Source organism: Caretta caretta, chromosome 15 (assembly GCF_965140235.1).
Source record: "Caretta caretta isolate rCarCar2 chromosome 15, rCarCar1.hap1, whole genome shotgun sequence".
Classification (NCBI taxonomy): domain Eukaryota; kingdom Metazoa; phylum Chordata; order Testudines; family Cheloniidae; genus Caretta; species Caretta caretta.
The window spans coordinates 32,699,095-32,725,540 of NC_134220.1; the positions used below are offsets into that span (position 1 = coordinate 32,699,095).

The window sequence follows — 26,446 nt, forward strand, 5'->3', positions numbered from 1 at the left end:
TGCATCTTAGGTTGGCAGATAACAAGTCCTTTGTTGGGGGAGACAAGTTCCACACTGTAGGGTATATTGCAACATCCATCTCACCCCACTTCTACAACAGAACTCAGAGTCAGAGTTTAAGGCCAGAAGGGACAACCAGATAATTGAGTCTGACCTTCTATATACTACAGGTCAGACACCCGCACACCAAACCCAACAACTGTAATTAGACCAAGTATTACAGCCCACAGGAGAACAGACTATGTGCTATATGGAGAGGACAGGAGGACCCCCACAAGGGCAGGAAATTGATTAAGTAAGGCATATACAGATAATCCTGGCAAGTTATCTGCACCCCATGCTGTGGAGGAAGGCACAAAAATCCCTAAGGTCACTGACAATCTGACAACCCCCTTATAAATTAAAAACATTTTTTATTTTTAGCAACTATTATAAATGCTGGAGGTGAAGTAGGTTTGGGGTGGAGGCTGACAGTTCGTGACCCCCACATAATGACCTTGCAACCCCCAAAGGGGTCATGACCCCCAGTTTGAGAACCCCTGAGTTAGACCTTGAGTATGTGAACAAGAACCAGCCAGCCCAGCATCTGAGAGAAAGAATGATCAGTGCCATCTCAGAGCACAGGCCCACTCGGCTCAGTGACCAGTCTCTGATGCTTCAGAGACAGGAGACTGACCTTCCACTCTGTACACATTTTGGAGGGAGGATGAGGAGGAGAGAATACTGTCCTGCCCCTGAAGGTGACCCTCTGAAGCCCTGAAGAATGAGCTTTTAGGACCATAAAACATAAGCCAGAATGGACCTGCAGAGCTGCTGTGACTTGATGGTAGAAAGGGTAAAGACATGGGCTCCACCTTAATATTTCCTCTCTCCAGTTTTCCACGTTTGCATTTGAAACCTCCCCTTTCCCAACTCTGAGCTTGTGGTTTTAAACCCACAAACATTTTGTATGTTTCCAATATTTTAAAATTTGTTTTCATAGATTTTTAAGGCCAAAAAGGGACCAACAGATCACCTAGTCTGACCTTCTGTATGGCATAGGCCATTACATTTCACCCACTGACCCCATGTATTGAGACCAATATTTTGTGTTTCACTAAATATATCTTCCAGAAAAGTATTCCGTCTCGATTTGAAGGCATCAAAGGATAGAGAATTCCCTCACCACTTCCTTGGGTAGTTTGCTCCCATGGTTAAATACCCAATAGTTTTCTCTCCATAAAGGCATTTAAACATTTTAATCAGTCAGTCACCTCTCAATCCTTTTCAAAAAGCTAAACAGATTGAGCTCTAAGTCTTACTGTAACATTTTTCTAGCTCTTGAAAAATTTGTAGCTCTTTTCTGCACATTTTCCAATTTTTCCATATAATTTTGATGTTGACACCAAAACTGCATGCAGTGTTCAGTACACTCCCACCAATGTCATATACCCAACTAAAGTCACATCTCCAGTTCATACATCCGAGGACTGCATTAGCCCCTTTTGCCACAGCATCGCACTGGGAGCTCCTGTTGGGTTGATTGTCCATTATGATGCCTACATTCTTTTCAGAATCCCTGCTTTCCAGAATAAAGTCCCTCATTCTGTAAATACTGCCTGCATTCCTTGTTCCTAGATGTATAACTTTGCATTTGGCAATATTAAACACATTTTGTTCGAATGGGATCCGGCTTACCCAGCAATCTAGATTGGTAAATAACAGGGCAGTCTTACAGAGCATTCTGCCAGCCTTTGTGTCATCTGCAAGTTTTATCAGCAGAGACTTGCTATTTACTTCTAGATCATTAAGTAATATTACTCTACACAGTTACCTTTAGCAACCAAATCTGTAATCTCAAAGAATGACATCAGGCTTGACAAGACCTATTTTCTATAAATGACATTGACAGGTATTATATCACTTTCTTTCTATTAACTGAACCTATTAATTAAAAATTGTCAGTGGGCCAAAGATCCCAAGAGCCAACTCTTTTAGAACTCTTGGGTGTAAGTTATCTGGGTCTGCTGATTTTAAAGACGTTTATCCCTAGTAAATGTTTAACATACTCAGTTACTAATGGACTGGAAAGTACTTCATCCTCATAGGATACAAGCATATCATTGTGCTTCTTTCCAAATACAGAACAAATATTTATTGTACACCTCTGCCTTTTCTGAATCAACAATTTTACCACCTCCATATAGTAACTGGACTATCCTATGACAAGGGATTTCTTTTGTTCCTAATATAACTCCTTATTGTCCTTACCCCTGCCAGTGATGGATTTCCCCCCAATGACTTTAGCTTTCCTTCTATATTTCATAACCATTTATACTGATTAATATTTCCCCATTTTTTCCATGTTACATACTGCTTTTTTTAGTTCGAATTGCTGCCTTCAATTTACTGCTAAACTAAGACCAATTAACCAAAGTTGTCCTCTTTTTTGACTGTGAAATTTTGCTAACAATTTCTTCTGTGGGGAATTTGCCCTTTTGAAGCACCAAGAATATACATAGCACTGGTTGAGACTGTCCTCTGTTGCACATATTGAATATAATCTTGTCATCACCACCAGTCCCTAAGTAACCACCAACTTTCAGTCCAATTTAATTCACAATGATCCATCATAAAGAGATTCAAAATAATGTTACCTTGTGTTGGGTGCAATGCCTTTTGTGTTACAAAACCATAGTCTAGAAAGTTTTACTACTGGCTGCACGAGGCACCCAGTATAGATCTCCAAACTGAAGTCCCGTATAATACCACAATTTTTCTTTCCACACACTACAGAAAGTTGCTTAAATAGTAACTCATCCTGTTCCCTAGTTTGATTCTGTGGTCTCCAGCAGACCTCCATCTGGAGCACTTTGGGCTTTGGTAGTTGGCACAGTGATCCATAAACACTCAATATCTTGTGGTTCTGAGTTATCAATAACGCAGAAACAGATAATGTTTAATAGAGGGCCACCACCCAACCTCTTCTACCCATTCTATCATTCCTAAACAGGTTGTAATCTGTGATTTTAACATCCCATCAATGCAATTAATCTCACTAGATTTCAGTAATACCAATTATATCAAATTGCTTCTTAATGAGACTTTCCAATTCCTCGTTACCCAGACTCTTAGAATTGGTGTGTAAGCAGCCCTTAAAATGGCATTTCGATTTAGCCTTTCAGCATCCCAAGCACTCTGTCAGCACTAGGACATAACTTTGAGTTTATTGTGTTCACCACCTCTGCAGTATGACCTCTGCACTCCCCAGCCCAGAGAAGGGCCCAACCATTTAAGCACTAGTCCCAAAAGTCTCTCGTGGACACCCCTTTTTGAAGGGTTGTACACATGGACGCTTGCATGAGGTAGCAACATTTAGTCCCCTATGCCACCATCACATTCACCACAGAAAGTACAGAGAAATTGTGGTTTACCTGGCTCCTCAGTTCATTGCCTGGAACACTGATGCAGAACAAGGAAGATGCAGGTAGGAGGGCTTTTCATGTTGGTTTTTATGGTTACTTAAGACACTTCTGTGCAACAGAGCTTACAAACTGCTAATTTGGGGGCTGGGTAAATCATGTGGTTCTACAGAGACTTTTAGGGAGGTTTATGAAAATTAGGGAGTAATTAGTGAGGTTATTCAGACATCTCCTCTCTGCTCTTTTCCCACAGAGGAACTGGAACCAGCTCCCACCTCCTCTCTTTGTTGGTCAAGGGGCGGCCTGGATCCTCTGGGCCCCTTCCTCATTGCACCCCTGGCTCCCAGCCCCAAACAGAAGGGGAGGATTGACCCTAGGAAAGCTGCCCTCCACTGCTACCTAGGGCTCTTATTTACCTAAGCCAGTCCCAGACTTGAGCCTCCTTCCCAGCATCCCACCCCCCTTGCATTCTCTCTCTCCTCTGGTGCAGTCCCCTCCTTCTGCCCCTCTGGGTTTCTCCTCACCCACTGGTTAGTGAGGGTGTGACAAGAGAAAAGCTGGTTAATGAGGGTGCGACAAGAGGAAAGCTGGAGCAACTACCTGTGGAGTTTGGGGACAGTGAATTCAGTGAAAGCCAGAGGCTGCGTGCTGTACTCTATCCTGTATGGGCCCTGCTGGCATGCTTTAGCTAGCTACGTTAGCTAGAGCATGCTAATGTAGTCCAACAGAGTCCCCACAGAGCAGCTGGAGCACAAGAAACCTGTGACTTGGGCGGTAAAACCAGAGGCACCCCAACCCATTCAAAATTGTCATGGTTTGCCCACCAGACCTCACTGGGTAGTCTGCACAAGTGCCACAGGATCAGTGGGGAAGACTCCAACCCCTGAGACCGCATCACTATTTGCTGTGTTCACTGGACACAAGTGGTGGTGAGTGACATAAGTGTACATGTATGCATGTACATGTATGCACACACTTGCAAAATTACTAGATTTAAACTTGAATTAGAGTAATTTCGCTATTACATTTCAAAATCAGGAGGATTATGGAAAATTAGCATTCTAGCTCAGCGATGAGAAGGCTCAAATTTGGTTTTAGAACTTTCACAGACAGACTATTCACTGAGGAGTAGATGGGCTCCAGTTCCTCACCTTCCTATTAAATGCACAGCATTGCAACAAACATGATGAGACTCCGTTCTGACATCATCACCAGACTGTGCACAGGAAGAGATTTCATTACGAAGAAGTCTTCAGGTATGTGAAAACAGTCCAGAAAACAATTTACCAAAACTGGCCATTCAACAAGCAAAAATCCCACTACAACAATTGAAAAAGAAATGGTGAACCTGAGATCTGCTTGTCGGAAGGAAGGAAAGGTAACTACAGACAAAAAGGTTATGTGATCCCTCTAATGCTATCTAAGTCTTCTGACAGATTGCCAAATGTTCATTAATTCAGACACTGAAAAAGCCACTTACTGAAAACAAGCATCTAATGGAAGGTTTTCGTAATCCAGCAGCATTAACCTTCTTCCACAAAATATTTTTACAAAGAGCACACTTAGCTGAATGTTATTGTAGAACACAGACAGCTAAATAAATGATGAATGCCTGAAGCACAAGTGATATTCTAAGGTTAAAGGGAAAGTTCATTCTTTTAAGATGCTCTACTTAACATTAAGACTCATGGACAGTATTTCTATGAAGATGTCAGTGAACTCCACTGTATTTTCAGCAGTCTAATGTGTTTGCTAACAAGTTCTTTAAAATGTTAAAAAATTGTGAAAACTAAAGTCAATAGCTGTATTTGTGTCAGTAAGAGCTCCATGTCAACACAGAGCACCGCCTTCAGCAAAATTGCTACTTCACAATTATCATAACTTAATTTAACGTATCAAAACTAAAGCAACAAATGTTCAAACAAGAAAAGGCATATTTAAAGGATTAGTGCTATAACAATCCATTCTGGGTAAGGCAGAGGGCAGATTCAGTCAGCATAGTGGTGGGATGATCTATCGACATGCAGATCCGAGGCTACGTCTGCACTTGGATACTTGTGCTAGCTCATCAAGCCAGCACACTAAAAACAGTGCTGGTGCCCTGTGACCTATACGAGTGATGTTAAATAGAAATGAGCTAAATGTAAGTAGAGAACAGGTTTTGGGGCCTAAATATAGGGCTGACAACAATGAGGCCTGGTAAATTGTGGGTGAAGTGAAGTGAGACAGCTCAGAGTCAAGCTAGAGATAAGTTAGGACATAACACCAGGTCATGCTGTAAACAAGTTTGGTTCTAACTGGTTTTAAAAATGTTTTAGACAAAATGCATATGTTTTGGAAGGATACTATCTATGTTGATAGTTACTGGAATGGTGTCTATGCAGATGTTAATTAAGGTAATGTTTAATATTAAATAGCTAATAAAGGAGTAGAAGGTATTTTAATTATGGTAGTGGAAATACAGTTTTGGTAAAAGGCAGGTTAAATCCTAAATAATTAGGGGGTGTTATAAAAAGGGTAGATTAAAGTGCTCACCCACCATCACGGTACCATTAGTGAAAGGATTATATACCCATTCTTCTCACCCCTAGATGCACCATTTCATCTTGGAACAAGAGTTTAAAATAGCATCTATGATTATATTGTAATGCCGGTTTGCTTCAGCTACTTTATTTTAGAGTCTTTAACTGTATCACTCATTGCATCATTCACAGTCCTCCACTAAATTTAAATTAATCTGACTGCCCCAGAGGCTTGAACCTAAAGAATTAAATTTGGTTATTGGTATTTATTTAAAAAGACTGACTGAAAATATTTAAATCAAAGATCACAACCCACATCAGCACATACTAGACACCCCGAGTATGTATCTATGGGGTCCAGGTGGGTTTGTACAACCTGATCTCTGCCCTCTTGTGCATTTACATTACAACAGTATTTATATAACCTCACTGTCCTACCCATAGTTCTCTATGGTCTTAGGAACACGTGTAGCGTCTTCTACTAAGTGCACTGAATGCTAGAGTCCATGCAAGGCACATATAAGATGTCAATAAGGCAAGGGCTTATGCTCAGCTCATCATACAACACCTGCAGTGAATGAGACAGGGCACCTATCCATCTCCTCAGCAAGCCTGCAGGAAAAGTTGTAGGGGACATTACATGATCCCATTCAGTTTCTCAAGTAAACGGACATCATAACAAATACTAAGGTCTTGCCTACAACAGAAGTCATGGGGACGTTTGTGTGAATTTAAAGTGCAACAACTATTCCACACTAACTTCCATGTAGAAGTTCTCATCAGCACTGAGAATGCCTGTTTGTGGATTAGATTAATCAGTTTCCGAAGTGCTTTAACAAACTACACAAGGGCACTCAGTGGAGAATCAATGTTCACATAGGGAGATAGCAAGAAGTAGTTACTCAGAAATAGCTATTCCAGGCTTTTTTGTAAACAAACTCTAAGGGGTAGAGTCACGGTTGCATGTGCAACCTTAGCTTTGGCAATTCATCACTTTTGCATACCTAAATATGCAGCTTTGTTTTTTCCATAGACAAAATTTACATTCTATCTTCTGAAATTTGGCCAGAAACCACTAGAACACCCTATTCTACAAAATATTTGGCCTTCTCCTAGCACTTTGCACAGGGGAAGAGAGCAAAAGAAAAGATCTACCTCCTCTTGTGAAGGATGGGAAAGACCAGCAATATGAGATGAGACAAGAGAAAATATTGCAAATGAAGAGTCACAGAGAAGTAAAATCTGGTATTGAAGCAAAAATTACCATGATTAATCCATTTTAATTTTTTTCTGGAACAAGACAGACTAATTTGTGCAAAGATGCTGAATCATTTAACCCAAGCCTGGTTAAGAGTAGAAGGAAAAAGTGAGACTGTCTGGATTAAAACCTCTTGATGCACAAGACAGAATTGTTGGCACTCTTCTCAGATACAGGCCGTCCTCCCAGGCCTGAAAGAAGGAGCCTGGACTAGAGCCAGATCACAAATAAACAAAGGCTCTTTTCAGAGTTTAAGGAAAATATATATCCAGCCAGAGCATAATTCCCAACAGCAGCAAGTCCTTCTTAGGAAGTGAAACAGGCAACTGTTGAATAAACAGTACAGCTAAAAAAAAAAATGGAAAGCTTTTCTTGAAAGCTGAAGAGAGACAGGAAACAAAATTATAATGCAACAGGGCAACAGCATGTGGGGGATTCAAAGGCTGCTTCAAAGGCGCCTTTGGCATCATTTGCAACAGTGCAATAGAGGACCCTCTAAAGAAACTTCAGCCTTTACTTATATAAATTACAGCAATAAGAACACGAAACCCTGAACCAAGATGCTTCTGTCTTTGCAATTCTTTTCAGAGTGACAGAGACCCATCCCAGGCTCCCTAGAGAAATGGTTCTAAAACCTGGGCCAGTGGCCACGCCAACAGAGACCAAGGTAGTAGACGAAAACAGTACTATTGGGGTGGTACAGGCTTGAGTCACCACAACCGCTAGAAGTTATAATTGAGCCCATACCTCAGTTCAGCCTCCCAGGACTATAGCACCCACAAGGCACGTGTAAAAAGGGAAGTTACAGAAGGAAGAAAATTCTATCCCTGGGTTTACCTTAAGCCAGTTTTACATGGAACCATTCATATTTTAGTTAGGATTCCATATGACTTTCTCAAGAAAACCTCCTGAACATGAACGGACACAGCACTGAGAGCCCAGATGGACAGAATCTCTCAAAGTTCTCACCTCAGCCCTGTGTTAAATTTTACCTTTAAGCTTTAGACTGTTAAGTGTCATCATTGTTGGTTAGCAGACACATCATGCTACATGGCCATTGTTGGCAGAGCTTGAATGCCAGGAATTTCCATCCAATCTGACTGATCCAGCACTGCAAATGCACAGGCCTCACTACACAGTAACAGGTCAGTACCAAGAAGATTTTTTTACAGCTATACTGCCTACCCTCTCACCACGGTGCTTCAGGGAGGTACAACTATATACAACCTTTTACCACTACTCTGCTCATTCTCCAGGAAGAGTGTGCGCATGAGTGTTTTGGTGGAGGTATGTTGGAAAGACTGGTTGAAGCAATGAGCGTTACACTTCAGTGTAAAAATGCTGAGATTTAAGCAATAAATTAGCAAGATTCATCTTTTCATTAAGATCTCTTCTGGAACAGTCCTGCTAGCTCTGTCTCCTGTTCTCTAAATCTCATATTTGCGGTAACAGGCTAACTTACAATGTAAATGCACTAGCAAAAGAAATAATACAAGCAGACCAGAAGAGAAGGGAGCAGCATTCAGAGGTTGATAGATTCATGGAAGAGATGGTCTTTTAGAAGCATTCTAAATGAGCTGACAGAGGGGGAAAGGGAGGTTATTTCAGGCAAGCAGGGCAAGTTGGAAGAAGACATGAGATAGGGATAGATGAAGGGAGATAAAAATAGTATAATGAGAAGTGGGAAGAACAAGTTAGACCCAAGCCCCATGGTTTTTATGAGCCCCATGGAATAACACAAGGACAGGTAGGTTTGTACCATAAGGTGTATAGCCTAGGGTCCATAGGGTGGAACTGAGAAGGGGTGACCAAATCATGGAAGGCATGTTAAAGCTGTTCAGTTTTCAAAGCCAATACCTGATGTCAGCATCGCAGGAGATACAACAATCCTTCCTATAGGCAGGCTAAAGTTTGAGAGAATTACATGGTATAGTACACAGCAGACAAGGTAAATGTGGTGTTTGATATCAGCTCAGCAAACCAATTTAATCCTTTCAACCCTTGCTCCAAGGGAATGAGAAAATCTCTGCAGGTTCTGTAAAATCAAACACGGTTCATAGCCCAGTCTTCTGGAATAGAAGAGAAATGTCAAGCAAAGCAGGGAAGAAACCCTGGGCACGAAGAGTGAGGTTTTCCTCAGTCCTTTCTATTACACCATTACTGGGCACTTGAAGGGACAAGAGAACTTTGGTGACCACAGGCACAACCATCTCAGACAACAGCTCTTCAAGAAAATACAGCAAACTGCAAGGGTGTTTGGAACATTAGTTAACCCACCACTCTGTGCTGAATGCCCAAGTAGCAGAGAGCTGAAACAAAATCAGCATTTTTTCCCAAACTAACCTGTTAATGTTAGATTCCATGACACCCTGCTGCCTGGCTACTGATCACTAACACACCTTAGGATGGATCACCTGGGAACATCACAGCTACCAAAATCTCTTCTGGAGCAATGGAGTCCGAGCACAGGAGCTCAGGCCAGCAGTGGTTAAACAAAACTTTGTTAAAAAGAGCAAGCACTTCAAAACATCTTTAAAATAAGATACTCTTCAAAACCAATGTGTTCTAGAGTGACGGCACTTCAGAGAGGTAGACAGCCGGGCTTCATGGGACTGGTGAAGAAACATCTGCACATTATAGGATTAGCTCGTTTTTTTCCAAGCTTCTGCAATTCACTTCTTGATTAAACACACTGTCTGCACGGGGAAGTCTTGGCACCGAGTGCCTTCACTTAGCCAAGCCTGCTGGAACTGGAGAGATTCACAAGATAAGGTCTGGATCTGGAGCCAGTCTGGAACAACTAGGGCTCTCACTCGCCCCTTCATTCAGGCACAATGTCTATACCCCTTGACAAGCCACTGGGTATGCTATGATCGTTTTTGTAATGTAGACTCAACTTTTGTGAGCCAGACAAGAAGTTCCCAGGCCTCTTCGAACAACAGATGTTGTGTCACCCAAGCTTCTGAGCTCACAAAATGAATTTTTTAGCTCCACAACATGCCATGAATAGAGTACTCAGAGCAGAGCTCCATTCTACCTTCAGAACAAACAAGTATTCATTCTCAAGTGGGAATATTTTAAAAGTCCTCTTAACAACTTTAAGAAAAAGTTATTTCAAATGTTCAAGCTACATTTCTAGTGAGAACTACCTAGTGAAGTGAAGAAACAGATTGACAGACTCAGATGCCACCTACTACAGGACAGGCCCAACGAAGAAAGTAACAGAACGCCACTCGCCGTCACCTACAGCCCCCAACTAAAACCTCTCCAGCACATCATCAAGGATCTACAACCTATCCTGAAGGACGATCCCTCACTGTCAGAGACCTTGGGAGACAGGCCAGTCCTCACTTACAGACAGCCCCCCAACCTGAAGCAAATACTCACTACACAACAAAAACACTAACCCAGGAACCAATCCCTGCAACAAACCCCGTTGCTAACTCTGTCCACATATCTATTCAAGGGACATCATCATAGGACCTAACCACATCAGCCACACCATCAGGGGCTCGTTCACCTGCACACCTATCAATGTGATACATGCCATCATGTGCCAGCAATGCCCGTCTGCCGTGTACACTGGCCAAACCAGACAGTCTCTACGCAAAAGAATAAATGGACACAAGTCAGACGTCAAAAATTGTAACATTCAAAAACTAGAAGAACACCACTTCAACCTCCCTGGACACTCAGACTTAAAAATGGTAATTCAACAAAAAAAACTGCAAAAACAGACTCCAACGAGAAACTGCAAAACTGGAATTAATTTGCAAACTAGACACCATCAAATTAGGCCTGAATACAGACTGGGAGTGGATGGGACACTACAAAAAGTAATTTTCCCTCTGCTGATACTCATACCTTCTCGTCAATTGTTGGAAATGGGCCACCTTGATTGCACTGGCCTCGTTAGCGCTACAAAAGTAATTTTCCCTCCCTTGGTATTCACACCTTCTTGTCAACTGTTGAGACTAGACCACTTCCACCTTATTTGAATTGGCTCGTTAGCACTGAACCCACACTTGGTAAGGCAACTCCCATCTTTTCATGTGCTGGAATATATATATTCTGTTTACTGTTTTTTTTCACTCCATACATCTGATGAAGTGGCTTTTAGGCCACGAAAGCTTACACCCAAATAAATCTGTTAGTCTCTAAGGTGCCACAAGGACTCCTCATTGTTTTTGCCGATACAGACTAACACGGCTGTCACTCTGAGAACAGGGATGGTACCACATGCTCCATAGAAATTCTGTCACCTCAGGTATTTGTGCACCATTGCTAGAAAGTTTACTGATCTGTACTAAATGATATTACTAAAACACAGATGCTGTTCTAGAAACAAAATAGGAATCAAATATGGTCTGGAACAAGGCAGATGTAATCTCCTCAGAAATAGCTACAAACCCGATTTCAATTTCATTGTTTTCACTATGCTCATTTTCCTTCCGATTACTTCCAAAAATGTAACCTCTTCTCATGTTAATTGTATGGACACTTCTGCTTATGCTTCAATGCTTCATCCTCTCTTGGGAAGTGACTTTTGTATACAAATCACAAAAGCTACTCAGACAAAGTGCTGGAGATGATTAAGAGAGGCTAGGTTTAAATGTATACCTTAAGAGAACAGCAGATGTCTGCTGAATCATTTGTATACATTTTTACTTGGGTGTGGGTTAGTATATGTATGCCATTAGAATCTTTAAGGAATTTACTATTTTTATATTTATGTTATACTTTTGATTATAGCTGGAAACTAAAGGAACTGGCACACAGAGTTTGGCTAAAGTTTACTCATTTAGTATGAGGGCAAAAGTTTAAGAAGTTTAGAAAAACTGCTAGAAAATTACAGATGTAATTACCTTATTTTCAGAAAAAATTGTGAACTAATGGGAAAAAAAAAATATATATATATATATATATATATATAAAACTTTCCTCAGACAGGAGAGCAGCAAGCCCTCTCCACAGTGTACCAGTAAGATACCACACAAAAAGACAGGAAAGGCACTTACATTATCCCCACACTCCAACAAAACCAATGTGACTAAAAAAAACAATAGTTCAAGACATAAAGCATTCCACAGACTAGTCAAAGGAACCAGGCAAAGAATGCCTCAGATAGGAAGAGGAGTGCCGAGCAGAGATATTTAGCTACGCTGCCTGGTCAGTCTTCAATACAAAATACATTGATACTGTAGCTAAGCACAGTAGTGCCCATTCTCTAATGGTGCATGAAGGGCATATAGTAAACAGCAGCATTTACACTAAGAGAATCCCTCAGGATGGAAAGATTTACGTACTACTCATTTCCTTGGAGTCTAATAATTAGCATAGCTTCATATATTTATACACAAACCTATACGGTGGTCAGAACTAGCATTCTTACAGATGATAGCACTGGTATTGTCTACCACAATTTCAGGCTTGGAATAGGAAATTCACAACATATTTACCTGCCACTTGATCTTTTCTAAGGTTATATGCATAAGACCATAAGAGCGGCCATACTGGGTCAAACCAAAGGTCCATCTAGTCCAGCATCCTGTCTGCAGACAGTGGCCAATGCCAGGTGCCCCAGAGGGAATGAACAGAACAGGTAATCAAGTGATGCCTTCCCTGTTGCCCATACCCAGCTTCTGGTAAACAGAGGCTAGGGACACCATCCCTGCCCATCCTGGCTAATGAGCATTGATGGACCTATCCTCCATGAACTTATCTAGTTCTTTTTTGAATCTTTATAGTCTTTGCCTTCACAGATCCTGTTTTGTTTTAAACCTGCTGCCTATTAATTTCATTTGGTGACCCCTAGTTCTTGAGAGGAGTGAAACAAGATTTCCTTATTTACTTTCTCCACACCAGTCATGATTTTATAGACTTCAACCACATTCCCACTTTAGTCGTCTCTTTTCCAAGCTGAAAAGTCCCAGTCTTATTAATCGCTCCTCATATGGAAGCCGTTCCATACCCCTAATCATTTTTGTTGCCCTTTTCTGAACCTTTTCCAGTTCCAGTAGATCTCTTTTGAGATGGGGCGACCACATCTGCACACAGTATTCAAGATGTGGGCATACCATGGATTTATAGAGAGGCAACATATTTTCTGTCTTATTATCTCTCCCTTTCTTAAGGATTCCCAACATTGTTTGCTTTTTTAACTGCTGCTGCACACTGAGCGGACATTTAATACGTCTGCAATCATTTCCATTAGTTGGTCACTCACCGCCCCTCACACAAGCACTGCCGTTCCCAAGTTAGCTTGCCAGGCCTATAGCCAGGCTGCAAATTAGAAGATTGTTTCTAACCATCAGAGGAGTGAGGTTCAGGAACAGCCTCCCAATAGGAGTAGCGAGAGCAAAACACCTAACTAGTTTCAAGATGGAGATTGCTAAGTTTATGAACATTATATGACGGGGTTGCCAGCAATAGCAGAAGGCTGGACTCAACAACCCAGAAGGTCCTTTCCAGTTCTGTGCTCCTTGAGCACGTCCAGTATTGCAACATGCAAACGACACACACTTACACTAAATAACTGCCTAACTTTACCAGTGTAGGCGCTGCCATTTTCTTTGTTGCATTATCCCTGAATTGCATCTCATCTGAAACTAGATCGTAAGTTCTCAGGGCAGGGACCATGGGAGGTGCTTGGCAAAATAATACGTGCTTCAAAATAATAAATAGCAGCAACCAAGCAGTAACTGGAGAGGGGAAGCTGAAGAAATGACATCGGTGTTTCTCTAGCTACAGTTGGCCCATCTATCTGCTAGCAGAGATGAAAAGACCAGCCCATCTGGTGATAATTGCTGCACTGAAGGGCAGAAGTGTTCAATAAAGTTGGAAAGGATAGAAGCAATAGCAATTCTCCAACAGAGATTTCTGCAGCAAAGACAGATCTGTTTGAACCTGCCATAACCCAACGGAGGGCTATTTAAGAATATATTCCTAAAATAGCGACAAAAAGGGATGGCCAGGTCAGAGCTCTGTTCCAGGCCATGCAGAAGAGCTGGATTCAATTCCTGTTTCAATTTCAGCCTCACACGCTGAAACCAGCACACTAATGTTGATCAAGTCAGTTTGATCAAGTCAGCTATCTGTTTCCCAAAAATCCATTGCCCTCAATGTGCTGATAAAAATCAAACCTGATAGATTAGCAAGTACCCACAAAATTTAAAAGTACTGAGCATTTAGATTAGACTGCCGTTAATGCAAGTGATTAATGCAAAACTAACTAGATTTAAAAAATTAGTTGCGATTAATCACAGGTTTATGTATTACTGTTAAAGCAAACGACTATAGTATCCATGCAGCATCAATCAGGTGTGTCGTGACTCCAAGATAGCTGTGATCACTCAAGGATGTCCAGTGATCATCAACCAAAGCAAATAGCTAGTGCATTTTTCAGAAGCGCCAAACTTGTAGTCTTTTCATTGTGATATAGGTCATGTGTCCCTGATGCAATGGTTCCTCAGGAGGGCAGGGTGTATGACTGACTGGAAGACGCAATTTGAACACCACCTCTTAGCCCTCTCATTTACAAAATATGAGTGGTCTGCAGTCCATAGCTATCCACTTTGCAATACCATTGGTTAAGCTGTTGTATTTTGTTTGATCCATGAGATTGCAGCAACCCTGAAACTCTTAAGTGTACTCTGTCGCAGCTGGCGGGATTTATTTGCAGTCGGTGGGTTACCTGGAGCACAAGAACTGGAGGTGAAAGCATGTTTAGCGCATAGGTGGTACTGAAGACTCAGAGTACTTCAATGGTATTGGAATTCAGCCTTGCAATGGCTACAGATAACCATCTCTTTATCCAGAGAACCATCTGGAAGTTTTTATAAATAAACTTCCCATTCAAAAGACCTGAACTTTTGCTGATTTGCTCCATTAGCTTTTTCTGATATTTAATCACTCCACATCAGGAGAACACAGTAGAACTGTGCCAGTGTCCGCCAAGTGATGAAGTACTGTAAGTGAAGAGGGTCAAAACAGAGGTGTGTGATTAACACTGGTTTAAAAAAAATAATGCGTTCACTGTGATGATTTAACAGCCCATAAAAAATAATAATTCTGTAAGTTGCGCTTTCACGATAAAGAAATTGCACTACAGTACTTGTATGAGGTGAATTCAAAAATACAACTACTTTTGTTTATCTTTTTACAATGCAAATATTTGTAATCAAAATAAAAACTGAGCATGGTGCATTTTGTATTTGTGTTGTAACTGAAAACCGCATATTTGAAAATGTAGAAAAATCAAAAAATATAAATTTAAATTGGTATTCGGTTTAACAGTGCAAATAGAACTGCATCTAATTTTTTTAATCTCGTGATTAATGACAATTTTTTAAATCATTTGACATCCCCTAATTTAGATTAATAATTCTATTTAAAACAATTTTATATTTACTTGTGGGATGAAACACATTGTTTTCCATTGATTGTAAATAAACTAATATAACCAATGTTAAAGGTGCAAATTTAGGCCAAAGTAATTAGCATGACAGGACAACCATCTCCCAATAAGCACAGTGTCTACTTACTGCTGGTTCTACTTGAGTTCGGTCTGCAATGTCAATATGGACAACTTCAACACTCTTCCACGTGTTTGGATCTAAGTCGTGCACCTACAATGGGGAGAAGAAGGGACTTTACCCTGTGTCGCCTTATTGCGGCACTGCATTAGTTCTGTATTACGCAGATTTTTCTGAGTTCTACAGAGATGGACAGTTTTCTTAGAATCATCTGGGGAATACACTCCGAAGTTACCATTTATTTAATTAAGTGATTCTGAAGCTAGTTGTAGCTTTATTAAAACCTTCAGTTCTGTGCTTTCAGAGGAGCTTGGTTTTAAGACTAAATTGTATTCTTCTGTCACTTTCTTTACAGATAATGACATCAAACACTGTAATTAGAATCATTACACATTCAATAGGCTAGGCAGATGTTTTAGTGAGCAACTTTCACATAAAGCTCTGAAATGCAAGTGATCCAGTTATTAGTAACCTGCCATACGTCAAATGAGTTCATTAGAGACCCCAGCACATTTTGAAGTTTGTTAGCCATATACTGTTTTGAAATGTATCCATTAAAATTTCTCTCAAAAGACGTGACCTATGCAAACCAAAGGGCCCAGATACATACCATGTGTCATATACATATAGCTGTTAGCCATAGATACACTTCAGATTAAGCACAAGCAGAACTGTCTGGGAACACTTTTTACTTTCTATTTTCACTAGCATAAGTCATCCCCTCTGCAGGTTTCTAGCCTGCGTGAAAAACAAGGGTCCAGGCAAGTCATCCAAACACTGAAAATGGACAATTATATTTGTCTAGGGGCCCACCATTAGTATCTGGTTACTCTTTCATTAGAGAAGAGAAAGGGGACAGCCCAAATCACGCACCACCGTACTGGCACTGAACCAGCTACACTGAGAGGGACCAATCCAGGATATTTCCAGACAGAAAATTAGCTGAAAAAAGGAATTTCAATATGAAACATTAATAAAATGCTTGAACAAAGAGGACTGAGTGTATGCCTTCAAAGTGACCAGTACAATTCATTTAAAACCCTTGCTGGAGCCACTGGAATAGGAGACATCCAGGATAAGAAGTTTCTTTGAACAAGTGTTCAGGAGCTATATCTAGGGTAGTTATACAATTCCCATTCACTGAATGATCTGAAGATCTCTTAAGCTTTGAAAATAAATAAAAACATCTCCCTTTCTCTAACCTCTTCCTTCCACGCCTGTAGGAAAAATAGCTTCATTGGTTTAGAGGAGTAGTTTTTATTATTTATTGGAGGGAGGCTGCCTTCCTTTAAGCATCAACTATCGGCCACAGCCAGAAAAGAGATATTGGTCCATCAGGTTCAATGTGTGCAGTAAGTATGGCAAACGCTGGGTTACTACTGGACCCTGACTTACATTTTCTGATGTCCCCAAGTCTGGTTTATGCCAGGTCTCGATTTTTATGAAGAAGTCATCTTTCATATATTCATTCTGTAAAAAAACAAAACCAAGCAGCAGAAGGGTGACTATTTTTTCCCCTTTTAAATCTTACATTTAACAACTTCATTTCTCCACCAGAGGAGGCACTGTAGGCCTTGACTAGCAACTTTGCTTCCGATTTTAACTCTGATAGGAACAGAAATAGAGGCCTCACTACTGCACACGGAAACAGACAAGTTTAGATGTCCTACACCTCAACCTGAAATATTGGTTAGAGCATAAGCAGTAACTTGAACGATGGCCATTTGGTAAATCTAGATACCCAGGACACCTACCCATACAAATATGGAGAATTTGTAAACACTTCAGTTGGACTCTTCCAAGCGGTGTCAGTATCCCCCAACCCATGTCACAGCAAGTTTTCTATTTCTTCTAAAGTCAGGATTTTATTTATTAAGACTGACTATGACAGACGTCTTAACAAAAGGTCCCATGCAAAAATACTATTCTGCTGTGGGGTCTTTCCTGTAGTACTAAAATGTAGGAAATGTCCCAAAAGAATTTTCAATTTTATTTTTTAATATTCCGTGAGTTAATGCTAAAATCCAGGGAACATGAAATTTAACGTAACAAAGCTAATCATGGCAAATAGTCCTGTGGCACCTTATAGACTAACAGACGTATTGGAGCATAGGCTTTCATGTGTGAACGTCCACATCGCCGGATGATGTAGTGGAAATTTCCAGTGGCAGGTAGAAATATGCAAGCAAGAATCAGCCTAATCATGAAACTCCACCTAACAGACAAATTTCCACACCCTCCTCCGCCCCCCTCGAGTAGCAAGGAAAGCAGTTACTGATACAAAGTGAAAGCATGCACTTGCATGCATGTATGCGTATACACATACTGCGATTGGTCAAGCTAAACCTGATTTACAGCCCCATCTGCAACTCCTTGTATAGCTGGTCTCTAGTGAGAGCTGAGCTGTTTTCATAGAATGTCCACAGTGGCGATTCCACAATAAATTCCTATTCAGAAATGAAATCTGCTTGACAGAGAGCAGGTCAAGCAATTTAACATTACTTCCAGCTAATAAAAATATTAGAAAGGAGGCAAGGCACTTTACAAAAACTGAAAAACAGTCTTTGAAGAGACACTTACCATTATGACAAGCACTAGTTTCAAATTTAAGTCATTAAGTGATACCAATCCAGATTCTGGGTTAGCCCATTCACCAATCAGGAATAGGAATTTTTGAACATGAGCCAGTCTTATTACCCAGCTATTCCCACAGTCAAGGAACCCTATAGATTTGACCTGTGATTCTTCATCATACTGCCTCAAAAGAGCTGACTTTTCAGACTAACTGCTTACTGGTAAGACTGAAAAAAGTTTGGCAAATGAAGGAGTTTCATTTGTCAGGGAAAAAACACTTTACATTACAGCTATTACCTTGGATGTCAGTTTCACAAAGAACTATGAACTGTTGTCATGGCATACATAAAAGGACTATAGAAGTGGAGCTTGAGTTAATGTGAGCTTCCCAATGAGAATGTCTGGTCCCTCAAAGCATTCCCAAATTCCCAGCCCTTCTCTGTAACAGAAAGCTTAACTCACTACATGCTGGATTACCCATCATCTGCATGCAAAACGTTTTAGCTCTCCATGTGGAGGAAAGGTTGGGCTGTGAGTTCTGACAGTATCAGTGTTATCTCTGTAGGCAGGATCCATTATATTTGCAGATGCTGGCAGGGTGTATTTCTGCCAAGTATCCCAGGGTCAATTGACTAATTTCAAGCTACAGTGGCTATATACTATAGAAGAGACCAAAAACTGATTTACACATTACAACAGTTTTTAACAATGAGAAGGGCTTTTTTGTTTGATATTAGCTCAATGTTTAAATACCCACTGGTGTCATTCCTACTCTGACTAATCCAGCTTTAACACACTGGTTTATAATGTTGCAGGATGGGCCAAACTAGAGTCACAAAGGAAGTTGCTCATTTATAGAAATCTAACTTTCATTTAAAATTCACTTTACTGCATTGCCAAATTTGGGCCAAATTTGCAAAGTGATGCAGGAGGTTACACAAATTCCCATTAAATTATGATAGCAGTTGTGTGTCCGTTTCATTAAACCATTACCACTTTGGATACTAACTTTGCTCAGTGCAATGACACTGTTTTGAGCATTTCTTGTCTATATCTACAAAAGAGACTTCTGAGTTCTTGGGCACTACACAATAAATCAAATGAGGAAGTGCTAATCTTTTCCCTTTCTACAGCTACACTCAACTTGAATGATTCCAAGCAGGACATTCAGCAGGAAAATTCAGCAGCTGGCTCTGGGGTGGAACCACAGCAAGAACTGCCACTCCAGACTAGACTTGTGCTCCATCTAATTCAGTATTCTGTCTCCTGGAAGTTCAAAGACCCAAGTATTTTCCACCTCTAAATTCAGTGAGTGAATCCAACAGAGATGCAGCATAAATACAGTAGGCTAATTTGGCCTTATGCAGGGAACAGAGTATCATAGCTCAGATAACGCCATATATACACTGATTCAGGCGTTATTGGAGGTTTTACCCTTCTCAAAGACTATGGTGAAAACTAAAGCTTCCTATGAGGGATTGCTGGGGGAGGTTTTAGGCTGGGTGGTTTTTTCACTTCAGCTTCAGGAAGAGGTTATGTACTTGCATTTTTGACACACAATCGGCATTCCTCAGCACCAGCCTTCACAAAAGGACCACTGAACTAGAGAAAGCCTGCATCCCTCTGACTATCCTTGAGAGTACTTACCACTTTCTGGTAGAAAGAAAGCTCCTCCAGAGACATTGGCTATCAATTTCAAACAGGTCACATGCCCAGACCCTGCCATAATTGCCTGGAGAGTGTTTGATGCAATAGGGCAAAGCTAGTCTGCTATGCTAAGCTGAAGGAAAGTAGACCCCAAGGCACTTTCTTCCCTTTCCTGGATAGCTTCCTGTGGAACTCTTGCCATTTTAAACTATACATTCACAGCTATTAAATCATTTGGCTGTGGTGTACTGTTCCAGTATCAGGAATTATGAAGAGCAGCGTGAGTGATGAGAGCAGAACAAGAGAATAAGGAAGAGAAGTAGTGGCAAGTATAGGATCTGAAAATTCTGATTTCTGACTGGTGGAATCTTACCTAATCAGTAAACCAGAGTCTGGATTGGCAGATATGCAGCATCAGAAAGTCAGTTATAACTTTAATAACCAAGAGCCACATTAAAACACATTTCATAAACAAATAATAATCCAGGTACTCACCGTCACAACTGAAAGCCAGAGGGACATGCAACGAAAAGGAAAAGAAGGCATTCAAAATAGTGTTAATATGTGCAACAGGTCTGTCACAAAAGTCTTAACTCTAAAGCAATCTGTAATACAGATTGAGTTATATACAGAAGGTATAACAATTGCTCATTAAAAACGCCTTGTTCAATAAGATAACCCCACAATAAAACCATTCATCAACATACTTCTGTGAAACAATTTGTTAATGTTAAAGATGAAGTATGCTTTAAGGTATTTTAAACACTGAAACAAGACGGGCCAAAAAATAAAAAAGGGACAGGATTCTTGAAATTTAAAGAAATCAAAGCTTCAGAAATGGAATATGGTGAATGCATCTCCTTTACGCAACTTCCTCCTCTAAAGACCAAAGCGTTTTCTGGACAGTAAACATGAATAGTGCATCAGATCAAAGGAACTTTGATTGCTATCTACAATTGTCATTTTTAACCTTTACATTTATCCTTTGCAGAAGCTTTTAGGGACTGTAAATTATGTCTCTTTCCTAACAAGTTTTATCCTGGATTTGGAAAGAGACATTAGTCAGACTCTTTAGTCTGGTACTGGAGACATCATGCACAGCACACAATTATGTCTTGGGACTAGAATCTGCTGGTAACTTTTGTCGTCTTTCATGGCTGCATAGCTCAGCCAGAGTAGGTTTGCCAAAAAGTGACCTGTAAGGTATTTTCCACCCAATTACAAAACTTTGGGGCCTAAACCACTTGATAGCATCTCTAAGCAGTATGGCAAAAAGGTAAGAATCAATTCAGAGCAAGCTTACTTGTTCTACAATATGGATATGCATTCCAAGCCTTTTCATGGAATACCAAGGAGCCTTCTGGAGCAATCATCCTTACAAACCCAGGAACTTTACTGTGAAGAGCAAAATAGTGTATGTTTGTTACAGCTCTGCCAACTGAATGAGATTCCACAATGATTTCTAGCAATCTAATTGAAAAGGCACTTTTTTTACCCAAGCATATTAAAAATTATGATGCACAAGCAATCAGTTTAATTTGTATGAACTGCAATAATGTTCCCATTCCCAAAGTAATGGAGTCAATTAAACATTTTCAGCAGCATGATCTCAATCATAAATTTAGTTTAGCTTTCCTTTCTCTTCAACTACCGTAAACACCATTGTCTAAAGAAACTCTGCTCTAAGGTTCTGGTCTGTTGATCTCTCTAGCGGCATGACATGACATAGATGAAGTCATGTAGCTCAGTTAGCTCTGATCTAGAACCTGGATAGGAATCAATTAAATTATCCCAGTTATGTCTTAAGTAAATTTTGATTCTTAGTATAGGAATTGTCAGGCCTGAATAAACCTAAGGCCCACCTAATCCAGAATTCTCTCCCCAAGAGTGGTCAGACCAGATGCTTTAGAGAAAAGTACAGAAACCCCATAAAGATAAGTTTTTCTGAACCCCAGGCAACTGGTGATTGGTTTATGCCCTGAAACAGGAGAGATTCTATCTACAGTTGTGGTTCTCATTATCCATAATGGATCAGGAATAGCTCCAACACTAAAACGTTTATTTCTTTTTTTGAAGACTGCGAGTTTGTAGCTTATAAAATTGTAATCAGTGGTACAGACTTAAGGTAGTTATAGTACAGACATCTGCACTCAGCTCTGCCCATGCACTTAAAGAATGGCCTGCAACAACCTTCCAGGAATTAGTTGTTCCTTTTCACATCAACTGATCCCACATAGCAGATAATGATTACTCACAAATGCCATGTTATGTGGTTAGATTGCTACCTCTTGCAACTCAAGTTAGGATTTTATCTGATTTCTTGAGGAGAAAGAAATTACTGCTTAAGATGGCACTTGAACCTATGGCCTGCTTTAATTCCTTATCATTTCACTACCTCTAGTGTTTGATGATACCCAGTTCCTGAACAGATTCCCTTTAAAATGGAGAATATTTTCAGTGTCCCATGCCCTGTTAGATCAAGAAAGCAAGCTGAAAAGTCAGTGGGGCTACCTGGAGAAAAGAATGAAGGGGCCAAGAACAAGGCCAGCAACCCATGCTGAAGTCCAACACTCAGGACAATCATTCAAGGTTCTTTCTACCTCAAATGGAATGGAAAAGTCATCTTTTCCCTAAAGAATGGCTGGTAAGTAAAGATCACCTCTTCAACATGATTGTAGAGTTAATGAGCTCACACTTCAATAGGTACGACTGGTGACTGACCAGATGGAGAGATCCAAAACAAATGGCAAAATAATGTATTGTTATTTTCAAATATTCAACCTTAATGCTTGAAACAGATTTAAATGGGCCAGCCAGAGCCAACCCAACAAAAATATTCTAACAACTTCACAGTAGCCACAGCAACCCTGTACATTAAGTTCCAGATATAATTTTCCATATGCTTGTAGTTAGCTCCAACAAATCAGCTCATGTTTTGGCTCATGCTGCCAAGCTGGAACCTCTGTTTGGCAATAAAAAAAAAAAATTATCTGACATGAACAAGTTTAATCTTGAATAGGAAAACACTGATTGATAGCAAACATGAGATTTCAGTATTTAAAGTGAATAGATAAGGTATTACTTACTACACTTTATGACCAAATTATTCTAATTAGCAGAAAAAAGAACGAGGAGTACTTTGTAGCACCTTAGAGACTAACATTTATTTGGGCATAAGCTTTTGTGGGCTAAAACCTACCTGATGAAGTGGGTTTTAGCCCACAAAAGCTTATGCCCAAATAAATGTTAGTCTCTAAGTGCTACAAAGGACTCCTCGTTCTTTTTGCTGATACACACTAACACGGCTACCACTCTGAAATCTAATTAGCAGAGACATGAAGATCTGGCTATCCTAACATTTGGGTAACTTCAGTTGATGTATAATTTACACTGAATAGTGCCAGGTTTCAGAGTAACAGCCGTGTTAGTCTGTATTCGCAAAAAGAAAAGGAGTACTTGTGGCACCTTAGAGACTAACCAATTTATTTGAGCATGAGCTTTCGTAGCTCATGCTCAAATAAATTGGTTAGTCTCTAAGGTGCCACAAGTACTCCTTTTCTTTTTACTGAATAGTGCCTGTACCACACTCTTCCACCCAAGGATCAGACGTGAGCCAGCCGAACAACATTTATTTGATTTATATACAAAAGATACACACATCCCAAGCTCTATGAACCATTGACAAACACAAAAGCCACATAAAAAGACTGGATCAGTAGCTGCTCCTCACTCCACACTAGAAAAATAACAAATCAAAGACTGAATTAAAATTTGACAAATAGTCACCACTCCCCACCTTTACGATAAACATTAGCTCTTCTCATACCCCTCCTTCCCCAAATGCCTAGGTAGCACAAGCTGGAGAACAACAAATCTGGCTATTTAAGAAATGCATTCACCACTTCAGGACCCTGTGAGCAGCTCCCTCTTTTAAACCAAAGGGGTTCCTGCTTTGGCTCTCTGCTGGGAGTGACATCTCATTTTGCTGTCACCTCAGTCTCCCACAGACACTGAATCAGGCATTGGACAGCACCGGCTGGGTCAAATGAGAAAGCACACAACATATTGAAATACCCCTCATTAACACCCCTCCCACACCACTGATTCCATGTAGGTCTTGAACTGTCAGGGAGATAAAATTGAAATCTGTTTGATTCCACATGGGAGCACTCTTGGGGATGATGAACAAGGATTCATCCTCCTCCCTTGGGAATGGTCAGCAACCTGAGAGAAGTCATATCCACTCCCTCTGCACACAAGTCAGCAACACCTCATAATCAATGGTAGTGAAAGCCAATGATAGAAAATATCTCCAATGGACAATGGATCTTCATTCATTGCCAGGAGACCTTCAACAACATCCACCAGTGTAATCTCTGCATTGTGCCCAGGTCTGACAAGGAGATCTGCAGCCTTCCCTGCAGTTATTGCCTCACCCGAGTTTGTCTATTGTTCCTGTGCCTTCAGTTTGCCTTTCCCCTTTCCATTTAGAGTACAATCCTTCAAATATAATATACCTTCCTGTCTAAGGGATATTCCCATCCAGAGATTAATATGCACTAGGACATACCTAACTCTACATTTACTTTAATGAATGTGTGTGCACTTGCAAAAGTGCCTTTGGGTTTTTCACTTTTTAAGGAGTTTGTCAAACAGAAGAAGTTATTCATGAATAATTTCTTCATGAATTGATGGAATAGAGTTAGCTAAATTATTGGAGTTTTGCTCAACCAGCTCTAGTTTTAAGTATGTAAAATACTGAAGTTTAAACATCGGAATTACATCCTCATGTATCACAGAAAGTGGCTATTATATATTATACTCCTGGGGGAATTTTGCAACAAAAAATTAAAAACTCTGCATCAAAAAATTAAAAAAAAAAACAAAAAACCCCCAAAAAACTCTGTACACAATATTTTAAAATTCTTCAAAATTCTGCACATTTTATTTGTCAAAACACCACAATATAATCACTCCAGTTTCAATTATTTTGGTTATTTATTTCAAAATACCTGTCAACAAGTATGTCAACAATACAGACAACAGCAAAAAAGATTCCCCCAGGGGTAGACAGTTAACAACCCAGTCCCAGTTGGGAGTGCTCGATGGGGCTGTGTTGGGCCCACAGAGATCAGCCGCAAGGCACCGCCCCAGACACCAGCACCTCCCTCCCCACAGAGCCCAGCAGCAGGGCAGCCCCCAGGCCCCAGCACACCCAGAGCCTTTACTCCCCGCAGTTTCTTTACTGTCCCACCAGGGGACGTGTTGTGATACAGCCCTGCCCTCCCTCACCCTTTGCCAAAGCTGGTTGGTTCTCCCAGGCCCTCTCCCATCCTGGGAGAATGAGGATCAAGCAGAGCGTGCAGCCTCCAGCCCTCCCAGGCTGGGCGATCTGCTCACTTTGAGCTGGGCTCCGCAGAGTCCAGCGGCCCCTAGTGGCAGCCAGAAATTCTGCAGGGTAAACAGGGAGTTCCGCTAAATTCTGCATTGCACAGCAGTGCAGAATTCCCCAGGAATAATATATTCTGAGAGAACCAGATCAAAAAGTTAAACGTTACTGAGTTCCAGATCTCTCTTAAAAAAGATAATACGTATTCTTAGAACATGTGAGCTCAGTGAACTAACTGGAAAGCTGTAAGAAACCCCACATTAAAAGCAGTCTATAAACAAGTCATACTCTAATGACCCAAGTTAAGACTTCTTATTTAATACACATCTCTAAACCACTTAGTTCCGAAATACTATTGTGACAGGGGCTCTAGAAATAGGACAGGCCAGCTGGGAGGCTCATGTTCATAATTTTTTGCAGGAACAAAAGAAGAAGAGCAGTTTAAACAATTACAAGAGAGCTGAAAATTCTGATTTCTTGTAAAATGGTAAACTAGATATAGTAAGCTATGCAAAACACCACCAGTGATTATCATGCTGAGTAGTCCAACAGAAAATAAGGGAGGAGGGCTTCACTCCTCAAACTTTGGTGAGCAAACTCCGCACAAGTCAATTTCTACTAGCTACACCACAAAATTGTAGCAACACACTTAACTACCAATATCTTAATTTTAAACTGAAGTAGAACACGTACAGCTTCCTGATGAAATGAAGCCCTGGCACATCTCCATTACCAATTTGTACTGCATACACCTACCAAATTAAACACTAGCACAAAGCATGGGCTTAGTTGAATCCCATATCCACTTTAGGTAAGGAAAATGAAAGACAACCAAGGAGGAATTTCTTAGGTCAGAAAGTTATATTCCTAACTTTGAAAACTTTGACATTACCAATCACAGAAAACTAGAAGGAGGTTCTGTTCAACAATCCATTTCTTGTTAGTCAGTTTTTTCTAGGTCTTAACTACAACCTTCTGTTCTATATTATTTAAGCCTTCAAAGAAAACCGTAATAGATACAGAACTATACTCTTTGGTCCACTGGACAGTCTGTTTACAGTACTGACAAGATCAAAATAGATCAGGGGTCCCAGCAGCTGTAGCAAGATTCCAGCAACAAC

The 26,446-nt window shown here is 40.5% G+C and overlaps 1 protein-coding gene across 1 annotated transcript in view; it reads right to left on the reverse strand.

Annotated features, from left to right (window-relative positions):
• Positions 1-26,446, reverse strand: part of PITPNB (phosphatidylinositol transfer protein beta) — an 80,831-nt gene that overhangs the window by 44,106 nt on the left and 10,279 nt on the right. The window contains exons 4-7 of the mRNA XM_048821556.2: positions 21,240-21,331; positions 20,432-20,439; positions 17,111-17,185; positions 15,725-15,808 (exon numbers count right to left, since the gene is read on the reverse strand). Of these exons, the coding sequence (XP_048677513.1) occupies positions 15,725-15,808; positions 17,111-17,185; positions 20,432-20,439; positions 21,240-21,331 (259 nt within the window). The remainder of the gene's footprint in view (positions 1-15,724; positions 15,809-17,110; positions 17,186-20,431; positions 20,440-21,239; positions 21,332-26,446) is intronic.